We start from the raw sequence: 23,398 nt of genomic DNA on the forward strand, positions 1-23,398 counted from the left end.
TATTCCACATATGCTTTTGCATTACGTATACATTTATTATAGGACATACACACACTCGTTTGCTTGTTTTCTTCCCAAGCCGTCTGAGAACAAGGTGCATATTGAAGAGAAAAAGGATATTCTCTTACTTGGCCACAATGTGCACATGTATGCTAAGTCGCTCAATTGTGTCCAACTCTTTGCAGCCCTATGGACCGTAGCACGCCAGGCTCCTCTATCCATGGGATTCACCAGGCAAGAATAAGAATACTGGTGTGGGTTGCCATGCCCTCCTCCAGGGGATTGTCCCACTCCAGGGATTGAACCCATGATTCCTGCAGCTCCTGCATCACAGGTAGGTTCTTTACCACTAAGCCACCGGGGAAGCCCACCTGACCACAATACAGTTGCTAAATTTGGAAATTTTAACATTGTGATGATATTTTTATCTAATGAGACCCTTTCCCTTAATTTGAGGAGTTCATTGTCAATTGTCCAAATACCATGATTTACAACAATTTCTTTGCCAGGGTGTAGTAAAGGATCATGTGTTATATTTACTTGTCATGTCTCTTTGGTCTTCAGCAATCCGGAGAAATTCCTTTTTCAAAAAATGCTCAAAAAAGTATTTGTTAAATTGTTTAAAGAGGCTACTTCCCTGATGCAAGAGTCTTAAAGCCTAGGGCTCGAGTTGAGGCAGATCTGAATTCAGTCCTTTCAGGGCAGGGCCTGAGATTCTGCACTTCCAATAAGGCCCACGCTCTGGCTCCCATACCACATGCCGAGTATGAGGTCAGAGAAGACAGCTGTGAGAACCGCTCCAGATCATTGCAAAAAGCACCCTGGATTCCCCGAGATAAAGCCATGTTGGCAGTGTCAGCTAGGCCCTGGGATTCAGGATGTAGCACAGATGGGAAGCCCTTCCCCACAGGAACATCTCTTGGGCTTTCTGGAGCCAGGAAAGCCAAGACAGAGGGGCACAAGTCACAGAAATGGGTTTCTCTGAGGTTCTCCAGCCCAGATGATTTTGGCCCAGGGAAGGGCAAGCCTGGCTAGAAGGGAGTCCTATATATAAATCCCTGCTTCTTCTACAAGCACAAACCCTCTATTTCCTTCAAGGGGTCTCCCTCCTTCGGGAAGCAATCCTGGTTACCCTGGCCACTCCATCTCTCCATCGTCTGATCTCCAACAGCACCAGTCACGTGGCTGAGCCGCTGAGCACTCTCTTGGCTGTACTGCTGTTCCACGCACTTGCCTTTCCTTTCCCCGTGCTATGCCTCCACCTCTGCTACTCCTCCCATGACATGCACCACACCACTCTCTATCTCCACATGTTAAGGTACCGTTTACTCCTAAGCTTCCTGTAATACAGGTCCTGTCAATGGTGGCTCCTTGTCTGAACCATCTTTGGTCTCTCCATCCAGCCCCAGGCGTGTCAGTCTTGTCTTCACAATTAGATCTGGGTTCCTATGCTGCTGTTGCTTTGCGCTTGATGATCTGGTTTTATGTCCCGGTGGCACCAGCATCAGCCTCTCCCTGAGTGATCCTGAGCAGTGTGATAGGGACACAGTCCACCAACCATTCATCCATCCATCGTTTACCAAGTGCCTCCCGTGTGCCAGGTCCTGGGCTGGATTCTGGGGGACCCTCAGAGACCCTCACCCTGCCCAGAGTCAGAAGTGATTCAGTGTCAGTTGCATCCTTGCTCATGGGCACAAGAGGTGCTTGTGCGATGTGACACAGGGCCCAGCGGTGCCTATCAATTCTTGATGACACCGCAGCAGGCCTCTACATCCTTGTCATGTGTCACCGCCCCCGTGATTACTGTGATCACTGATCATCATCATGCAAATAACAGCAAACGTGGCTGAAGCACCTACATCATCTCTGGTGTTGAGAAGCCTGAGGAATCCTGCGTCTGTCATTTGCAGTTCAGGAATGAGCCAAAGTCATGACCTAAGGCTTGAATGAAGCACAAACCAGTGGATCTGGGAAGCCTTTCAAGAGCCGGACCAGGAGAGAGGTGATGGACCGCCTGGGTGCCCTATTGCTGGGCCCAGCCTGAGACCAGGCATCCTGAGCAGCACCAAGCCAGCCTTCAGAGGACAGCCTGTGATGAAGAATCACACCTTTCTCCTTAGGAAGGAAACTCCAAAAGATGCCTGTAATAAGACCACCCTGGAGAAGCAGGATACTTGGGGGTCTCTGCCTGATTTCTGCCGCCACCACCACAGAAGCCCAGGTCCTTCTACAATGCTGGGCAGGGGCAGGGCACGGACTCTCCCTTCAAACCCAGGAGTATGGCAGAGACAGGCTTGGCACTTACAGACGACACACGGGAAATAAGCCCAGGGTGACACAATCCTGGATCACCTGGACTGTGGTTTCCTGCAGAGGCTCATACATTCTCATGGCAGGAACACTCTCCAAGGTTCTGGCTCTGATCTAGGAATGCACTTCTTCCCTGATAACTGACAGCCATCCTTGTCGAGAAGGTCGTGGCCCCCTGCCCCACCTCCAGGAATAAGACCCAGCAGGTACCAACCTTATCTGCATATCACAGCAACCTCAGTGGACGGATGAGAGTGGGGGAGAAGCTCCCCTGGAACCTCCAATCCACCATACACATGGAAAAGGACCCAAAACAGAAAACCCAATCACACACACACACACACACACACACACACACACAAACAGACTAAAGGTCTGAACATCATTTCAACCAAGAGTATGTATGAATGGCCAAGAAGCATGTGAGAAGCACAACATTAATAAATAATGCAAATGAAAACCATGGGATGCTGTCATATACTCCCCACAATGGTTAAAATTAAAAAGATTGACAATAACAACTGCTGGTGAGGATGCTGGTGAGGAACTCTCATACGTAGCTGATGGAATGCAGAACGTCTGAAAAACACATTTGGCAGTATCTTACAAAGATAAATTCACACTTATCATATCATCCAGCAATTCCATGCTCAGGTATCTAAACAAGAGAAACAAAAACCTATTTTTCATTTTGTGTCTTCACAAAGACACACAATCCCTGGTCCAGAGGACCTCCTAGACCAGTAGCTTTATTCATAAAAGCCAAAACCTAGAAACTAGAAGAAAACAGAGATCAACCATTAAATGCATACACCAGGTATATACATAAACCAAGTCTATATATACACACATACACACACACATATGTATACGTCCATGGGGTCACAAAGAATCGGACACGACTGAGTGACTAGGCACAGCACATAAATATATATTCATTCAGTGGAACACTACTCAGCAATAAAAAGGAAGGAACCGCAGATATGTGACCACAGGGATGAAACTGAAAATGCAAGCCCTGGGTGAAAGAAACCAGACAGAAAAAGACAACATATTCTGTGACTCCATTTGTATGAACATCTAGAAAAGGCAGAACTGTAAAGGCAGAAATCAGATCAGGGCTCGCCAAAGGCCACGGAGAGGGGGACAGAGGCAGGGGATGGCATCAAGGGCACAGCAAGGTGATGAAAATGCTCTATATCATGTCTGTATGGGGGCTATGTGCCCACATTCATTAGTCAAGTCTCATGGCATCATACACTCAAACTTGGTGAATGTTACTGTGTGGAAATCATTTCTCAAGAAAGCTTATTTATCTAAAAAATGGACCCAAACTCAAGAAACCATTTTCAAATCTGGAGAACTCAGGACTGACATTCACTAAGCATGGGCTGGCACAGCCATGCTTGTTAAAATACTGAAAGCCTTCCACACTTACTGGCAAATCACCACTGCGTGAGGTTTCCAGTTACCCTTCTGTTCCCAGGCCTTCACTGGGCCCCTCAGAACACCCCAGGACCTGACAACTCAAGGTAACACCAGACAGCGGAGGATCTCATAGGCCAGCTAAGGTGGACACCACTTTGACTGGCCAGTGCCACTCCTGCTAAAACTTACGTGGAAAAACAAAAGATGTGCTCTAACTCAGCAGAAGGCTGGCTAATTTCCTGCCAGGCTTATTTTGTTTAGGTCGTGCTTTCCGAACAAGGGTGCCAAGTGATTCTTGGGGGAAGGCGCAGAATGAAAATTCTTAGATATGACAATCATTGGTGGCCCCTCCAAGGGCCTCAATGTGTAAAGAGATGGACAGTCTCTCCAGGTATGAATATCCCACAGGGTATGGTACTGGGTGGTCGGGAAAAATTATCGACAAAGGCTCCTGGGGAGTGAGGGGTGGGAGGACAATGAGAATAAGGCTGAGAAACACTGGTTCAGATGCAGAACAGAGACTGCCGTGACACCCCAGAGGCAGCCCCAGTGCTTGCATGGAACTCCCATCTGATGGTTTTCCCTGTGCAATGGGTGCCCATCCTTGGCACAGTGAGGCGGCATCCTGAGCCGGAGGATACGTCCCATCATGGCAAAGCCAGTCACTCATTCTCCATCCTCTGAAAGGCTTTAAGCCAACACAACTCAGCAAACTCTCCCTAGAACCCTGGCCGCCAGCACCCAGCCTAGCCCATTAGGATGGCCTCAACCACGACCGCACACAAAACTCTACAGGGAGCCAAGCACAAATCCAAGGATTCCCAGCCCTTTCCTCCGGACAGATTTGCTTCTGGAGCCCCTAATGGCAGAACTGCATGCAGCACTTGGGGCGCTTTCTGTGGCATGAAATGATGAAGACCAACTCCAGGTGAGCAGAAATTAAGCGCAGTCTCTGAGTCCTGCTTCGTCAGGCTCAGCTGAGCCCCAGACTCCCTGTACAAGGCTGGCTTGTGCACTTAGACGTTATGACAATACTATAATTGTTCCTTCAGTCTTTTCTGGATATTTAATAACAACGTGAAGTGGGAGTCGCAAAGGTCAGCCCTGCTGTAGAACCAGCTTTGTTCTCATTGTCCTTTTCTGAATAGCATCTTCCATTTGCCAGCTGTTCCGTGCCAGTGAGCCCTGGTGGTGGAGGCCTGGTGCTGCTAAATAGTAGCACCACTGGCTGGCGCAGAATATTCTGATTTGCTAACCGGTCCCCGGGCCAGTCTATCCACATTATCTGCATAAATACACACACAAGCGCATGCACGCACAGACACACCAACACACATGCACACGGGGCTTCCCCTCACTCGTCCAGTGCGACCCACAGCTACAAGCCCAAGAATGGAAAGAATGCCGACCACCAAGATCAGAGAAACGAGGTGATGTATACATGTGGCATATTCATTTGGGCAATTATTCTTTCTGGTTAGGCGAGAAATAAAAAGCTCCTAGGATTTCAGAAGAGTCATATATCTATGTTTTGGTTTTTTATATTTCTTTTTTTATTCTTTCTTTCAGTTTATTCCTAAAGCTCACAATAGTTGGCAAATGGGAGTCACTCTTACAGTCTGTGACAGCAATGCCCCGAGCTCCCGTCCCACCTCGGCATGTCCAGATTCCTGTCCCATCCTGTCATTTCACCTCTCTGAGCCTCAGCAGCCAGGTCTACAAAATGCAACAAACCCACTGCCTGTCTGAAGACAGGACACTCATCCAACGTTGAGATCTGTGACTCTCTTCCCGAAGACCTACATCAGAGGGCAGTTTTCAGGAACGTATAGGCTACTAGGAGCCTTTCAAGAACCAGGGTCTTCTTAGAGGTCTGCGTGTCAGATAGGGTAAGGAGAACTGCATTGTAATTCAGAACCCATGTAATGTTGTCAGTGACTGTGTCTTGCGTCTGGGCAGGGCTCCGTTTGGGAACTCAGGTACCACAGACAAGGGCGATGGAGCCCTGGCAGCCTGTGTCAGAGAGCAGCTTTGTACCTAATCCAGAGGGTATGATAGTTGCTAAGGAACCATTCAGATGCAAATGAACTGGCAAATACTTAGCAGCAAGATATCAGAAAAGGGTGGGGAGGGGATGCTTTGAACAAGTTAGTCAGGTGAGTGAAAGGAAAATTACTTTCTTCTGATTGGAAAAAGAAAACCACGGGTTTTCGTGCGGAGCGGCAGTACTGTGCTACTGTGTTTAAAAAGAAAAAAACCAAACTGTTCTTGTTCTGCTTGGCTGGGAGTAGAGGAAAGTTAGAGCGAAGAGCAGGGAAACTGGAAGGGCAAATGGAGTCTTCCTCTGGTGAACTCTAAGCAGATTTCAGATGCCTCGCTCCCAAAAGAGAAAGAGACATCTAAGGTGTGACGAAGGAAGTCTACAAAGGACACCGAAGACCTGCCATCTTTATACAAGTCTCAAAACCTAGACAAAAAGTACACAGAAAACTGACTAAATGTGCTACTGACACAAATGGAATTTCTGGTGAAACTAAGCCGTGACTGAGAGTGGGGGAAAGTAAGGGGAAATGAGCCATCTTACCAGGTACCTATGAGTTCGCATTTCTTTCTTTCTTGCTCTGCACTGAGGATTCAATTTAAATGCAATGGTTAGGTTAAGATGTTGTGGCATCTATGTTGGAACCCAGAGATACAGTGAGAAGCATGGCTCCTCACTCATCATTTTTTTCATCTTGTCCCCAAAAGGAGCCCTCCTTTTTCAGAGTCTAACTGAGATGCTCTAGTCTTAAACTCAGTTTGCCTTCAGTCAAATACCCCTGCTGTCTGCCTGTTCATCACTTTGAGTTTGATCTTAATGCTCAGGGATATAGAAAACATCCTCAGCCAGAAAGAAACTGTTGGCCCAGCCATCTCCAGGTTGCCCTCCCTGGGTTCTCACTTTTCTCTCACCTACAGTTTCCCCAGCTTCTCCCACAACTTCACCCAGAACCATCACAGCTACAGCCGCCTCCTTCTGCCCCCGAAGTCTATGTGTTCTTTCCTTTCCTACACACCAGCTCTCTTATGTTCCAATGATGCAAGAAGGTTGAATGGCTATGGAAGACTGCTGCCCTGTCCAAGACCCATTCCCACTACTTCCAGTAACAGCACCCTGACATTTCTGGGCGGAGCCAGCCCTCCCCACCTCTGGCCTGGTGGCTCAGGTGGGTCTGGGCTACCCCTCTCCCCCCAGCTCTGGGGATGGGTAGTCATGAGCACCACAGCTGGCCAATGAGTGCATTTCAATATGCTGGTGACAGAGCCTGGTTCATGGAGAGGCTTAGGACCCAAGGGAACCAAGGAGGCAAAACTTCCAGGGCCTCTGCTAGAGCTACTGGGAGTGAGAATTCATCACTCTGCCAAAATTTCCAGAGGACATGAGTGTGAGCTGCCAGTAGCCACGTGAGTATCTGGTGGGAGAGCTGTTGGAGAGTGAAGTCAAGGTAAATGGCTGAGCTGATTATTCTCCATAGCCCCTCCAGGCCCATTCTCCAGCTTGTTTTGCACTCTTCTGAGACCCAGGAGACTGACTTCCATGGATCAGGCCACCTTGTCCTCTGCCTTCTTGATGGGTTCACCCAACAGGAGGTACTGGCAGGCGATGAGAAAGTGGAGGAGAAACAGTTCCAGGACTCCATCGCCCCCTCCGCCCCCATGCCCTCCTGTGTCTCGGACTACAGCTCCTGCCCCAGGGCCCTCTCCCAGTACAGCCCTGACCAGGTCCTGATGGCACCTCCCATTGCCATTTCTGGCCTTGGGGAGCTGTCGCTTCCCACTACCGCCAGATCCTGGGTACACCCAGTCCTGTTTGGTTCCCTTGCTGGGCTATGCTTAGTTGCTTAGTCATGTCCGACTCTTTGTTGACCCCATGGGCCGTAGCCCACCAGGCTCCTCTGTCCAAAGGGATTCCAAGAATACTGGAGTGGGTTGCCATGCCCTCGTCCAGGGAATCTTCCCAACCCAGGGATCGAACCCAGGGCTCCTGCATTGCAGGCGGATTCTTTACTATCTGAGCCACCAGGGAAGCAAAATACTGGAGTGGGTAGCCTATCCCTTCTCCAGGGGATCTTCCCGACCCAGGAATCGAGTCGGGGTCTCCTGCATGGCAGGTGGCTTCTTCACCAGCTGAGATACCAGGGGAAGCCCATTTAATTCCCTTAGCCCTGTTCACACCTCTGGAAAAGAGTCTCTTCACTGTACTCTCCTCAACTAACCCTTTGAGAATACCAGCTGTGTTCTGCCCAGAACTTGGCTGACACAAACACAAAGCTAAGGAATGAATAAAGGGAGACTGAGCCTAAGACAGCATTGGTGCCCCAGATACAGTCACAACCCGAGTCCCAAAATATCCAAGAAAACAAAGGCCAGCAATCGCTCCTTAACCTTTGCTCTCCTCCAGTTTAAGCTGTACATCCGTCTCTACAACCGAAGATATGGCTAACAAAACAGGCAAAGCCCTTCACGAGAGCCCTAGGGTCCACCAGCATGAGAAAGGAGACAGGAATGATGATCAGTTTTGGTTTCTCATCCCAACCCACTCCCATCTCTGTCTGACAAACGTCTACCTGTCCCCCAAGGAGGACGTGTCTCTCTCTGTCTCTTACGCACACAATCCTGCCTCAGATCCTTCCCACTGGAAGTACGATCCTCTCCTTTGGTTTCTCCTAGCAGCTGATGTGTAACTGTTACACCACAGCTAGCTAGCAGACTCCATCACACCTCCTGCGACAGCCTGTAGTCTGCACAGCTTTGTCTCCCCCACCAATGTGTTAATCAGGGAGCTCCTGGAAAGAAAGGCTGTGTCTTCTTGAACTTCATGTTTTCCGCTTCAAGTACATTTCTCATGTAGATGCTCAGTAAATGTGCTCTGTATCAGCATTTATGAAGCTGGCGGCTCCCAAGCCAAGCTGTCAGTTCTGTCCTGCAGCTCCCAGTCCCCATTTGCCTCTTGTAGAATTTGGGCTCTCACCTCTGGGAGCAGCTCAGCCCTCCTTGGACACTCTGGGATGGGGCTGTATCATCCCTCAAGGCAGCCTATCCCAGTTTGGTTCAGCCTGGCTGGAAAGAATTGCATAATCAAGCCAAAACCCATCTCCCATGCAGAGTAAAGTCTAGCCTGCTTGGCAAGACCACCCTTCATGCATTCACAAAGAGGGGCCTCCCCTCCCCTCCCCTCTCCTCTCATTCTCAGTTGCCCAAGCCTGCATCCATCACATCACCCTGTTTATTCCCTTCATAGTACTTTCCTAAAATTATGTTCTACATTATTTTTCTTCTTAACGACCATCTGTCCCACCACTAGGATGCCCCCAAGGGCTGTGTTCCCCTTCATTACTCCCTGTTTTGTGCATACTGCCTGGCACATAGTAGGAAGCTGACAAATATTTGCTAGAAGTTGAATGACTGAGATATTTCTTCTCCCCATCCCTAACCTCCCTCAAGTTCTCTCTAGTCTTCTCTACACCATTTTTCCTTCACTACTTCTCCTAGGATATTTTGGCTATCAATGGCAACATAATAGACCAATCCAAAACCCAGTCATTTTAAACATGACAAGATCTATTTTGTTCACAAATCTATAATTTGGACAGGGTTCAATGAGGAAAGCCTGTCTCTTCCCACTCAGAGTCAGCAGGAATGACTGGAAAGATGGGGGCTGCAACCATCTGAACACTCCCCTGCTCAGATATCTGGCATGTTATGCTGGTAGTGGGCTGGAATATGAGCTAGGGCTGTGGCTAGAACATCTACAAGTGATCTCTCCAAGTTGCTTGGGCTTCCTCACAATATGGTGGCTGAGTCACAAGAGCAAGCATCCCTCATGTAAAAGAGAGCCAAAGAAAAGCTGCAGTATCTTCTCTGAACTCACCTCCAAAGTCATGCAAGATCACTTCTGCCACAGTCTATTCATTAGAGTCAGAAGGCCAACCCATATTTAAAAAGGAGAAGAATTAGGTTTCACATTTTGATGAAAAGAGTAGAAAAATTTGCAGACATTTTAAACTCCCACAAAGGACATGATTTCAGGGTTTTTTGTGTGTGTTCTGCTGATTTTCATTTCTTTGTATTCATTAATATGACACATATTTACTGCTGCTACCTATGCGCCATATGGTGGGCGTACCATGACAGTTAAGCCAGAGCCCCACCCTGCAGGGGCTCACAGAGCTATGGGGTACCCAGACAAATCAACACATAGTTACGGACCAGTGTGGACCGGGCTCCCACTGAGGGAAGCAGAGATGGGTGTGGTGGGAACCGGCCGGCTACCTCATCCAGCCCAGGGCTGGGATGAAGGCTTCCCAGAGGAGGCGAATTGTGGCAAATTCAAAACAATAAATTAAAGTTATCCAAGAAAAGATCAGTGGCAAACACAACACAGACACACCAAGCAGGTACAGACTCAGAGGTACATAGCAGCAGAAGGCTCAATCAGGCCTCTGCACATATTGGGGGGAAAGAAATGGGGGGTGCCCAGCGTGTGTGTGCCTGTGCAGTGGGTGTGCACCTGTGCTGGCATGCAGCAGGGAAGATGGAGCAGCAGGACATGATGCTAATGGGAAAAGGTGGGGAAAGGAGGACCCAGATTGTAAAAGGTCTCACATCATGAAGGTGCTGGAAGAGACTCACGCATGTCCCAGCCAGGATAAACCCGAACAGCATGGTATGTGGTCTGACACCCAAAGTATGGTCTGACAGCGCCCAACGTGGGCCACTGGGTGCCTGCCCACAACTCACGTGAATGTTCTGATACTAACACCCTCTTCCTTGCCCTGAGGCTCACAGCCTGCCCCCTCACCCCCAGTTCATCCAGACCACTTGGATGCACTGCCGAAGGGCTGAGAGCATCCCTGGATGGGCTCCCCTCCAGCCCCTCCTGGAGAGGTTCCTCCCTTCGTTCTCACTCTTCCAAGCTCACCACCAGGCTCAGGCCTCAGCATCAATGATAAAGCCAAGGGCAAAGGTCCCACCTTGATGTGCTGGAAAAATAGCGAGAGGAAAACAACAGAACAATTAACCGCAGGGCCCAGCTGCCTCTCGCAGATAAGGCATTCTCTCTGTCACCCCTGTCGATGAAGCTGCCTGCTATTATTCCCAGTCCTTCTGCTCAGCCCTGTCCACAGGCGCGGTCCCAGGGGGACTGAGCACTGTCCAATGAGACTAGGACGCTCAGGGGTTTCTCTCCCCCCTCCTCCTACACATCCATCTACGCTCAAACCTGATGCTAAACCCCTGAGTCCTCCCCTGATGTGAGTCTGCACCTGTCCAGATGGGCAGGAGCGGCCAGAGCTCCGGCAGTAACATGGCCCCAAGCAGGGTGGGGTGCACAGGGCAGAAACCGGGGCAGCTCCCAAAGGAGAACCAGGGCAGCTGGCCCTCCGTCTAGAAGGCAGGCCTGTGGTGGGAGCTCCAGGAGGCCCACGGCAACCCAGCCCCCCCACACACCCCCACCCCCACAGCCCGGCACAGATGCCAAGCAGCCACCATCTAAGCAGCACATCAAAGACGTGAGCCAGATGGATACGCGGCAAAGAGAAAGCCACTAATGACCACAGCAGGGGTCTGACTGGTGGGAGAACATGGAAAAGGCCATGTACAAACAGGAAAATGCAAACGGAGAAGGGAAACGGTTTTCCTCTAGCTGGAGCACAGGTCAGCAGGTCCAGAGAGCAAGAGGGAAGCCTGGCCACAGGGACCAGGATACTCTCTGGTACTTTGGACAGCACCTGGCAAGACCGTGAGTAAACAGCTGGTGCTTAATAAGTGCTCCCTGCTTCCATTCATGAGTAAGCAACGTTCAACGGAAAAGGCACTGAACTAGGAGGCAGTGGCCTGAAGAGCTGTCCAACTTCAATTTGCTAAAACTTCAGTTTGAATCTTAGTTCTTGTGTCTGTAACTTGAGGAAGCCTCAGCTTCCTCACCTGTAAAATGGGTCAACAGATGCTTGGATATTAAGAGTATGGGATCAACCAGCACATGATAAATGGAAAAACAAAAGCTTATTCCAGTCCTGGCTCTAGTGCTTTCAGGCTGTAGGATTTCTAGAAAGTCTCTTCATATCCCTAAAATCTGCCTCCAGCCCCACTCCCAATATGCCAGGGCCCTGGGAACAAGCCCTGTGGGCTCCCACGTGCTGCAGCGGCCCCTGGATCAGTCCCAGGGACCTCAGACACTAGTGCTAGGCTAGGCCTGGGGCCCCCTGCTCCCTCACTTGCCCCTCCCCTCCTGGCCACCTGCCTCTGCCCATTTCTCTGCTCATTATCACCTCTATGGGGTGGGGGGGATAGAGAAGCAGGGCAAGGAGGTTAAATTCAAATCAGTCATTTTGTCACTTTGCTGCTAGGAAGCAGGTGGAGCGAGAGGAGAGACTAGGGTCTCAGGTGCAACCTGCGGGCAGAAATGAGCCCTGGTAAATCTCGGGAAATTTCCTATATGTTTCCACGTTGGCCCAGCTCTGCTACCGAGAACTCTGGGAACCTTCAGCAGCTGCTAATCGTGTTGTCTGTGGGTGATGGAGTTTCCCTGCCCTGGAGGAACACCTCTGCTGGGGAGGGAATGAGAGGGCCTTTTTCACCACCTCTTCAATGTCTCTAGTAGCTGAGCATCCTCAAGACTCCATTATGGGGGTCGTTACGATATAGCAAAGGGCCCCAAGTTTTCAGCTCTGAGGCTCAGTAACACTCCAAGCTGCCTGGGGACCCAGAGAATGAGTGAGTAAGACACTCTTCCCAGGCTGTGGAAATGACGCCTTCTCTTTCACAAAGCTAGTGGCAAATGTAAAGCCAAATTTCACTGAGAGGCACCTGGCAGATGATGCTCCGTGGGACCAGTGGAGACTGCGGTCCCCGCGCTGGACCAGGCCAACAGGAAGTCCCAGGAGCAAAGTCTCCTCGTGGAGGCACCAGGCTAAGGCCCTTCCTGATGTCAGCCAGGCTCACCTCACTCATCTCTGAGCTGCTGTTGCAGAACCCCCACCAGTCTATGAGGATCCACACCCCACCCACAACTAGTCAGGGGGTCACCATGCCCCAGACTTCACATTACCTACTACTGCTATCCCAAACCTCCTAATTCTATCACTGCTTCTCCCCTGGGGTTTGCCCCCACCCTAAGCCCTTGCTATCCTCTCCATCATGATGGCCCTTCCTCTAGTCTTTCAACAATGAAAAAACTGGGACACAGGTAGGGAAAGAGTGAACTAGACATCCAGTTGCTTCTTGTGTCTTAGGTCAGATGGAAGGCAGGTTTCCATTAGCAAAGAAGAACCAAGTCCACCATCCTCCAGGCCCCCAGCACAGCATGTTCCCATCTCTCTGACCCCCAGAAGAGTCATCAACAAAAGTTAGTGAGGTAACTCAGATGTCAGGCGTTTGATGGAGCAGGTGGCCTTGACCTGGTCACTCAACGCCCCCCTCTGAGCACAAACACACACCTGGGGGCCCTGATTTATCGCTGCAATTTAAATGGAACCTACAGAAGGGACTGAGAAATTTCTCAGCAAAATTGTACTTTGAAATATGGAATCTCTCCCAGGGTGTTACTTTATTATTATAGTCATTTCCTCAGAAGGGCAGGCATCCAATGCTCTGTTTCTGCACCACCTTTGGAGACATGGAAATCTAACAGAAATATTCAGGTTGCTTTAGTGGCTAATGCAGAAGAGGGAGACATAAAGTGAGCTCTTCCAAGGAATGCAGACTCCTAGAATCCAGGTGTAGGGATGTGTTCTAGAAGACTGGGGGAGGGGATGAGACAGCTAAGGGTCCAGTGTGCTCCCTCCACTGCCCCCAAGATGCCTAGGGAGCCCAGGACCATCTCCTTTGGGGCCCTTGTCTGCAATCGTTTCTTCCTTGGGAAAGCTGGCCAGGGCAAGAGGAGGAACAGAGACGCTCCCAGTCCTGCTACTAAATTCCATACCAGAAGCCATGCCACGGTGCAGGTCCCCAGCTCTGCATCTACACGTGTGCAGGGTGGGGTAGGTGGATCGTGGGAAAAGTGGGGCAGGAAACCTGCTTCAGCTGAAGTGTCAAGACTGTCTGAACATTTCACTCATCTCTTCTCCTGTGACCATGGAAACATGGAGTCCCTAATAATCAACAGAGTACCCAATGACCAGTGGCTGAATCAGCATTAGAATTTTTCCCATCCATGAATTCAGGCAGATCTGAACCTTTCTTCTTGCAAAGTTCACAAAAGTGGTGAAGTGAGGTGGAGTGGTTAAGAACACTGACTGCCTGGGTACAAACACAAGCCTCTTACAAGTTTTGTGACCTTATGAAATTATTGAACCACCCTGTACCTCAACCTTCTCATCTGAAAAATGGGAGAGGAAGGTTGATAATAATACCAATCCACCAGGGTTGTCTAAAAAATAAGCAAATTAATTTATATAAAGTACCTAGAATAACACCAAGCATTAAGTGTGAGCTATTATCAGCAGTTTTCAAATATACCAGTGCCAGGCTGTCTGCATCTGCATCACTGGGGGCCTTTATAATCCATAAAAATGAAGATGCCCAGGCTGTTCAGCAAGGGCGAAGTGGAGCAAGACCTGCCCAGGATTTGTGACTGCAGCTATGTTAGGGTGATTCCCCTGGGCAGAGTTTCCAGGAAGAAGGATCTTCAGCAGGATCTTTTGGGAGGCCAGAATACAGTCTTTCAGAATCCATCCAGACCTGCTGAACTTTGGCAGAAAGAGCCCAAGAGTCTACAGCAAATTACCCAGGTGGCATGAAGCTGCCTAAAGCCAAAAACCCTGCCTGAAATGACATTCCCCTCTGTGGCTTCCAAAACTGCCTCCGCCCTTTGCCCACGCTGGAAACCCTACATTCAAAACCATAGGGTTTCTAAGAACTCTTGAGGATTAACTAAGATGACTGTTTTAGTTTAATAATGTGAATGTATCTTTGACTTTAACAGCATCTTTATTTTTAAACTAGTTCAGGGATAACCTCATAATGTGTGTGTTACCTGTCTGACTTCCTAGGCTGGAAAGGGTGAGCATCACCAGCCACTGGCAGCTTTGCTCTGCCAAGCCAGAAGGTTCGGAACTGGCCAGGGCTGGGCCCGACCCCTGCAGCTGTCTACACTGCCAAGAGTCTTCTCGAGAAATAGCCGAGGGCTGCGTTACCCTATCTCACCAGCATTCCACTCAATGGCTTCGGGTGGCCCTCCACAATCACTGAGTAATGGCAACCATTTTACAATGCACAGAAAATAAAGTCAGCTAACGGATAGAATTCTCTCAAATTTACTTTTCTCTCCAGATATATTTTTTTTAAAACTTTGGTGCCTGCTACCGCTTGCAGGCTCAGGATACCCAAACCGGAGGCACACATAACAAAGAAACACTAATCGAAAACGCAGAAACAATCAATTGCTACCTGACCTGGTGGCCTGTTGTCGGCATCCAGACTGAGGTTGAGGGTTTTTGCCACCAACCTGTGATAGACTTAACTGTGGATGGTGAACTTAGGGCCCTTGCATTTCCAGGTGTGGTATGTGTGTTCATCCATTAGCGATTCCTTCGGAGAATCCACTATTTGCTAAGTCCTGAGAAATCTACCACCAAATCAAACATGCGCACACTCAAGGGTGGCAAGTCCAGGATTTCCCTCTGGGCCACATGAAAGAGCAGTTCTCCTGGGAGTGCTCTGGCCAGGCAGTGTGGCAAGCAGAGGCCACCTGCATTTGTTATGGTCATTCATGGACACTGGTGCTGAGGCTAGGAGGATGCTACAGGCTGTCAGTCATTCCAGAGCACTGCCTCCCAGCAGGGCCACCACGCTTAGCTCAGGAATACTCTACTCCGAGGGAGAAGTGTCTGCTTCCAGCCCAACACCACAGAAGCCCAGGTCTCCAGACTCCACCATGAGGGGCATGGGCCAAAGGGCAGCTCAGAGAATGCAGCCTGCAGACACCAGCAGCCCATCGACAAGCGCTCAGATCCAATGTGAAAAGACATGAGCTTCAAGAGGCAGCTGTTTTTTCTGGAGACAGAGAAAAGAGGCCTGGTTCTCGGTCCAGGGTATGTCAGCATCCCTGCCCCCACCCCCAAGCCTGCCTGCTCCTCTCTGAAAGCCTTTGCCCCGCAGGCCATCTCTCTCACGAGCAGAGCCAGGGGCTAGATGGAAGTGGGAGGAGAGGGCGGAAAGCAGGGGCGGTGTCCCTCAGCGTGGGCCTACCCCTCTCTGCAGGGTAGCCAGCTCCCTCTTCCTTCCATCAAGGCAGAGGCTCTCAGAGGACACTGCCTGCTTCTGGCTAAGTGTCCCCACCTGGCCCATGGTTTCTGCTAACGCTTTGGTCCGGCCCTGGCCTGTGCTGAGGACCTGCCTGGTCTTGGAGCCGCTTGCCCTGGGCGACAATGCCCCACTGAAATTCCACCAGAGACCCAGGAAAGACGACAGGCAGACACAGAAGTGGCCAAACCCGCCAGGAGGGGCGCCCCCGGCCACGGCAGTTTGAGAGGGATCTGCGATCTGCCTAGGCAGCTCATTGATCCACTTTTCTGATAATTATTCCTCACTCATCACAAACGAATGACGCTGGCCCCAGCCCAGCCAGGCAGGCGGGAAGGCACCTCCGCGTGTGCAGAGGAGAAAATGAGCTTGCCTGTGCTCACCCGGGAGAGGCAGGAGTGAATGGTGTGTACTATCTCTGTGCGCTGAGCAAGAGGCCGGGGCTGCTTTAATATTCTGCTGAATGTGGCGTTTCTTTTAACCCTTACTGGAGAGACGTTCAGTCCAGAAAGCCAAGCTCTTCTGGCTAGGCTAAAGGTAAAGTTTCTGGGCTGCGCACACAGAAAGGCCACAGGCCCGACTCTGGGTCGCTCCAGAACCCACGGGTGACCGGACGGGTACAGGGGGCTGGGTACCGGCACCACAGCACCCTCCTTGGGGCAGCTCCAGTGCAGCAGACAGGTCAAGAGAGGGTCTAGGGCGGCACCAGCGCGCCGCGAGACGCCTGGGGACTTCCCATTCATTTGCTCCCCAATTTCGCTCGAATGCAAAATTGCAAGTGCCCTCCTTCAACGTGGAAACCCAACCCTGAGACCAGGTTCCTAAAGTGGGCACCTATCAGCTCTCCGAGACCGAGCCGCTGACCATTCAGCGGACGGCAAGAGAGGCGGGCAGGATGCGCCGCCCCAGCGCTAGAAAGTCCAGTGTGCCCTCGACCATTGCAAATGCCCGCTCTCCCAGGTCGTCCTGACCACTTTCGAAGTGTGCCTCGCCCACCCGGCCCTAATTCAACCGCTCCCGCGCTTGTCCCTCAAGAAGCCAAACCAGAGCAGCCCTTGCGCGGGGCGTCTATCGCGCCCCACAACGCTCCAGTCCCTGCACGACCCCGAAAGCAACCCACAAGCACAAAGACCCAGCAGCCGGAAAGGGCAGCGGCAAGCGCAGGGCAGACAAAACCACCACCTTCAGAAAAGCAAGAGCGAGCTTTCGAGGCGTTAATCGCCGCACCCCCGCGCCGCCACCAGAACGAACGCGGGATATGGTGGTCTTCACCACCAGGCCGGGGAATCCTAGCCCCGCCCGGGGCCAAAAGGCCCCAGTTTGGCTTGGAGAAGGGCAGCGCTTTCGGGGCGCTGAACCACGAGGCTGGGGGGCGGATGGAGGGTTCCTCTGGGCAACCAGTAGCAGTAGGACAAGGACCCGGGCAGCCCAGCGGAGCGAGCTCCCAGCTCGGAAGGCAGCGCCGGCGCTGGGGGCAGCGCGCGAAGTCCTTCGAAGGAGTTTCACCCGCGCCGGACACGGGGACTGCGAGCGGGGCTAAGGTGCGCATTTCCCCCAGAGTTGCTTTCATCCCGGCACTAAACTCCGCTCCCGGCCGGGCTGTGTTTCCGAAGCGGGGTGCGACCGCCACTCAGCTGCGAGGGATGGGGTGGGAGAAGAGGGCGGGTGGCGGGAGGCGGGAGTGGGGCAGGGATTTCCCACAGGGATTCGCGGGCGCCGCCGAGCACGGAGCTCCCTGCTGCGCCAGGCGCGGTGCCCGCCGAGCGCGCTTTCCCCGCCGCGGCGGCGGCGGCGGAGGCACAGTCAAGGCTGAAGTAGCGGTTGAGAGCAATGCTGCGCATAGGCTACCTTCCCCAGCCAAAGGGTAGACCGGGCGAGTTTCGGCAGGACCAATCTCCCACCCCACCCCACCCCACCCTCGTTTCCAGGTGCAAGAGGCGACAAAGGTGTCCACTTGTCCCCGACTGACTCGGGAAGAATGCACCCCGCCGGATCCCGGACCACTAAGCTGTCCCCCGAGAGTCGGGCCATCTAACTCAGCCCCTCTCATTCGGCAGCCACTTGCAGGGTACCGGGGCAGAGCTTCTCCGGTCCCCGCGCGCAGCGCCAGCCTGCCGAGCCGAGTCCCGGAGCCTGCGGACCCGGAGCAGGGGAAAAGGAGAGGTGGCCCGCGGCCGCCTAAGGGCGTCGGTGCCAGGGATAGGAAGGGAGCGGACAGACGCCCGCACTCCAGCGGCCGGACGGCCAGAGGCGCCCCTTCTTCCCCAACGCCCAGTTGCGCCGGAGCTAAGGAGCCTGCACCGCAATGCAGCGGGCTCTGTGCTCTCCGAGGCTACGGGAGACCAGGGCTGCTAGGGAGCGCCGGAGCGCGGGAGCCACGGGGCTCCGCGAACCAGCTGCGGGCGCCGAGAGCCAGCCGGGGGCGCGCGGGTGGGTGCCGCCCCTGCCCCGCGCTCAGTCGTGGCCGACGCTCTCCCACAACCTGGCCCTCGGGTCTCGGGATGAGGGCGACGCGCAGCAGCCAGAGAAGCCCCGGGAATACAGCCGCCAACTTGCTCCGCGGAGGCTACGTTACCTTCCATTGCGGCCACTGCGGATGCCAGGAGGAGCAGCAGCAGGAAATCCAGGGCCATCGCCGGCCGGCGGCCCCCAGGCCGAGCCCGAGCCGAGGCGGCCGCGCGGGGAGGGCGCCGCGTCCCGGGGCGCCGCTGCGCTCCCCGCCGGTGGCTTCTCCGTATCCTTTCGCGCTCGGGCCGGGACCGGACTTCCCGGAGCGCGGCGTGGGCGTGGGCGGGAGTGTGCGCGCGTGGGGCGGTGCGGGCGCGCGTGGTTGTGGGTGTGCATGTGTGTGTGTGTGTTTATGGGAGAGGTGGGTGTGTGCGTGCCTGTGTGTAAGAGAGAGAGGGCGAGGGAGTGCGAGCCGGGTAGAGCGCGCGAGTGCGTGTGCGTCCTGGTGTCACATTGCGAGCTACATCCGAGCCTACAAGAGGACGGGGCCGGCCAGACTGACGGGGGAGGGAGCGGGATCCCCCACCATCAGCTCTCTCCCCACCCCTAACACCTCCTGTCCAATCAAGGAATCAAACCTGCAAAATTCCCCCATCCAATCAGGCGCGAGCACCTCCTTACACTGGCATTGTTAGTTTAAGAAAAACTTTTGCTTGCAAGGCTGTGCGGGAGGGCTCGGAAGGCGCTAGGAGGGGTCGGGGCTCCCCCTGGTGGTGCTCTCGGAGAACCGCAGCAGCCGGCCCTGGCTCTCCACGCCCTGATCTGAGGGGGCCAAGAGAAGAAACGGACTCAGGCTCTTCCCCTTAGAGCCCACCAGGTTTAGGTGAGTTTTAAATAATCAAATTTTTCTTCTTTCATCTTCTCAGCAAGACTGCGCTGACTACCCTATTTTGTGCAACCCCGATGGCACAGCTTATTGCTCCTGTCATAGCACTTCACCTAACATGTGGTTTCATACTTATCCTGTTTATTGTGGGTCTCTCCTTACTGGAGTGGGGTCTTCATTCTTGGGATTCGTGTGTGGGCTTTGTTCACTGCGGAATGGCCAGGGCCTAGAACAGGGCCTGGCCCGTCGAAGGTCATGGCGTGCGTCTGCTGACTGAATGAACGAGGTTCAGAGAATCTGCGGGCATCAGCCCAGTGTGCAGAGCAACGGATACGCTTCCTATCCAGCTCCCTGCCCCTCTCCTCCCCCGCAAGAAGTCCCTGACTTCCTTTAGCGCGTCCTTCCACATGTGTTCTGTGAACATCCGCTGAGGACCCCAATCCCAGAAAACAGGTCAGGTGGGAATGAGCGGTGGTCACATAACCCCCTAGAGGGGCATAATGCAATAGGGACAGTGGAGAGCTCTGCAAGGTAGTGGGCAGGGAAAGGCACCCGTACTGTGGGGGAAGAGTTAGAAGGACTGCAAAGGGGGGCAGGGCATTGGAGACAGGAGTGATTCTCCCTAGCCCAGCTTCCCCAGCTCTGCTTTCTTTAAACCGGATGGTTTAAGATCAAGGACCTGCCTTGAGGCTGTGACGCTATGCTGGAGAAGTGTCCTCACTGTTCCACCCCCTCCCCAAACCTGATGATGCTCTCCTTCTTCAGGATCAGGGACGACCTGTTAGGTCACCCCTACCCCCAGCAGCCACCTCTTTCCCACCAAGCCTTTCCCAGATTTGTCAATGACTTGACAGTGGGCAAATGTGATGGCCTCTTCCATGCTCTCTGTTCTCCTCTTACCGCGTTGCCAAATCAAGTTCCCACCCTGAAATGTTTAGTCTCTCCTCTGCTTGGGACTGCCCCCACTCAGTCCTAGCCAGACTCCTGTCTCCATTCTGACATTGTTTTGCTTCCCCTCCCTGACTCAGGCTACCTCCCTCTCCACTGCCCTCCATCCCAGCTGCCTCGGCATCGGCCTTCACTCCCTCCTCCTCCTCAACACCGTGCCAGCTGCCCTCTGCCCCATCACGCTGCACCAAGTACATCCCAACATCTCTGAAGCCATCATCCCAGGAAGAATGCGCTCCCATTACCCATAGTCCTCCTAGGGCCTCAGCACTCCTGACATTAGGGACCAGTTCTCCTGGAGCTCTTGCCTCGGTTTCCATGGTGCCCACTTTCCTCCTCCCTGTCTTAGCACTTCTTACTGTTCCCTTTTCAGTTGTCCCCTGACCAGGCTCCATCCTTGAAACCTCTGCTTGCTGAGTTCCTCAGCAGCTTCACCTGCTCTTCTGCCTCCAGCCCTCCCTCTGTGGATGAACAGACAGATGAGTCTCAGACTCTTTTCTGTCCTTTGTTACATCAGTCTTAGGAGAGACATATCAGGCAGAGTCCCCTCTGCCACAGCTTGCTCCCTTGTCCCAAGCCCATGAAGCTTCCTAGTGCCAGCCCAATGCCTTGGCCACCCAGCTTCCACCCTCTCCCTTCCCCAATCCTGCTGCTGCCAAACCAGTCCTCCTCCAGCCAAGCCTGATCTTATCTCTTCTCAGTACAGAAACCTAATGGCTCCTCATTGTCTGCTAAAGAAAGACTGACCACTTTGGGCTGGCATCCAGACTCTTCCACAAGCTCCCTGCAACCTGCCGTCTCAGCCCAGACTCCACCAGCCTCCCTGTGGGCTGGGCTGTTCAAACAGCTTGATCCCCTAAACACAGCCCAGGCTTTCCTTCCCTTGCACCTAGCTAGCATGCACTCACCCACTTATTCCAGGGAATTGTATTGGGTAATGACTACTAGCCAGGCAGACCTGCTCAAGGCTATAGGGACGCAGACACAGGAGAGCTTATGGAGTAGTGGAAAAGGATGACTATAAAGAGGAAAGAGATGTCAGGTAACAGGAAGGACTGGAGAGTCAGCAAGGTACCAGCTAAAGGGTGATGGTGGGTAGTGAGAACAGGTGTTTATTGAGCACCTGCTGCATACAGGCATTGCACCAGATGTTTTTGTGCAAACTGAAATGAAATAAATTTCCTGCCTTCAACTTCCTCCCAAAGCCCACCTTTCTCAGGAAGCCTTAGTGTCCCCTAACTGTCTCTCTCACTCACAATCTTGTGCTACATCTCCTTGTGTAGGTACAGAGTGGCTCTTCCAGACCTGGATGAAGGCATTATCCAACAGGAAACCTCCCTTCTGGGAGGAGCCTGGGACATCACAAGTACAGGAATGCCAAGAACTGTGCCAGGCACTCTGAACCTGTGCCAGGATCACAAGGATCACCAACCTAATATCTTCTGGCCCCTATGGCTCACCCTGAGGATTTTAAGTCGGTAGGGATAGGGCCACAGATGTTTTTTACAGTCCACACCCTGATGGGTTCTACTGCTCAGAGAGGCTTGGGGGCCACTGTCTAGGAGTTTCAAGCTGTGCTCCGAGGATCTCTCAGGGGACACGCAGGTAGGGAAGTACAGATGCAGTCAGAGGATGGGGCTTCAGACCTCACCTCTGTTCAGACAGACTTTTGTTTTACTGGGCATCTATATCAGGGTTTTGTTTAAAGGAACGGTTCTATGACAAGAAGAGAAGGAGGCAATTGGATTGAGGTGGGGATGGGCACATCAGTTCACAATGTCTGAGGGAATGACACTGATGGCTTTTAGAACACGCTGGTGGCTCAGGTAAAAACAGCTTCAGTTTAGGGCTTTTGCTAATTTCCCTAATAGCCCAGGGGATTGACTTTTCCTGAGCAAGTTAAATATTAATTTAGCCGTTCAGCAGATTGATCTCTCTCGCAACACGTTATGCTCTGTAAATATCCGTGAAAGCACCATTGGTTGGTATTCCAAGCCTGGGTACCCATTTCCCCCAAAGCCTCTCCTAGGCTGGTTGTTTTTTTTTTCTGATGTCAAATGCTCACTTGTTTTCTTGATTAATCACCCCTATATTTGATATCACTAAATCACTCCTTCAAAGTGACAGATGTTTGCCTCTAAGCCAGCAGCTGAGCATTCTCAGGCACCCAAGGGTGACTTGACCCTTTTGCTAAGACTCAGAGGCCCTTCTGGTTGGAAGGTTTGGGGGCAGCTAACTAGGACACCCCCACCTCTAAACAGTTTTGTGTCTAAAAGATTGAAAAGCATTTCTAGTGAAAGCAACTGCCCAACTTCCCTTCTATACATTATGAAGCTACTCTACTAGAAAGTTCTTGCTCACCTCCAACCTGTATCTCTTTTGTTGTAGTTTTAGCCTGGCTTCTTCATTCTACTTAGTTGTGGGAGCATAGGTAAATAGTAACCAGTCTGAGAATGATCATATGGGTGTCTTGTACATGAGATCTTAAGTTGCTCCTTTATCCCATCGTTTTCTTTGTAAGCATTACTTAACTGCACAAATGAAAGGTTTTGTTACACAGTCCATGACCCAAGCTACTTTTAAGTAGACTCTTAAGCTGCAAGACACATTTTCATCAATTCTTTTTGGAGAAGCAGGCGGATCATGCATGCTTCTTTAAGACATTTTAACAATGGATTATAAGCAAAGAACAAAACTTTTAGTGTTTATTGAGCAGGAATTCCATGTTGGTGACCAGCAAGGTGCTAGGGACCCGGTGATGTCTGTGGCCCGAGCCCCCCGTTAAGGTTCTCAGGGTCTTCCTGGGAAGACAGACACTGAAATGCATTGTGGGACTTTCTGTACAAAATGGCCTCTGGCTAGTAGCTTCAACAAAGCTGCTCCTCATTTCTCAGGAAAACGCCTCAGCAAATACAGACAAATATGAAGACTCAGAGTAACAAGGTGAATGAACACTGACAGACAACCTAATTGCCAGGATGTAGAAGGAACTGACAATCCTTATAAGGCCGATGAAGCTGGGTGGAGAAAAACCTATCAGGCACATGTATGACATATGCCAAATTCTCTTCTATAAAGAGAACTTGCTTTAAAGAA

At 51.9% G+C, this 23,398-nt stretch overlaps 1 protein-coding gene across 2 annotated transcripts in view; it reads right to left on the minus strand.

Annotated features, from left to right (window-relative positions):
• Positions 1-19,027, minus strand: part of EPHB1 (EPH receptor B1) — a 452,225-nt gene extending 433,198 nt beyond the window's left edge. The window contains exon 1 of one of the 2 annotated variants that reach the window (XM_043474344.1): positions 18,596-19,027. In XM_043474344.1, the coding sequence (XP_043330279.1) occupies positions 18,596-18,653 (58 nt within the window). In that variant the 5' untranslated portion in view covers positions 18,654-19,027. The remainder of the gene's footprint in view (positions 1-18,595) is intronic. The other variant, XM_043474345.1, reaches the window with a different exon arrangement.
• Positions 19,028-23,398: the final 4,371 nt, after the last annotated feature.

Source organism: Cervus canadensis, chromosome 7 (assembly GCF_019320065.1).
Source record: "Cervus canadensis isolate Bull #8, Minnesota chromosome 7, ASM1932006v1, whole genome shotgun sequence".
Taxonomy (NCBI): domain Eukaryota; kingdom Metazoa; phylum Chordata; class Mammalia; order Artiodactyla; family Cervidae; genus Cervus; species Cervus canadensis.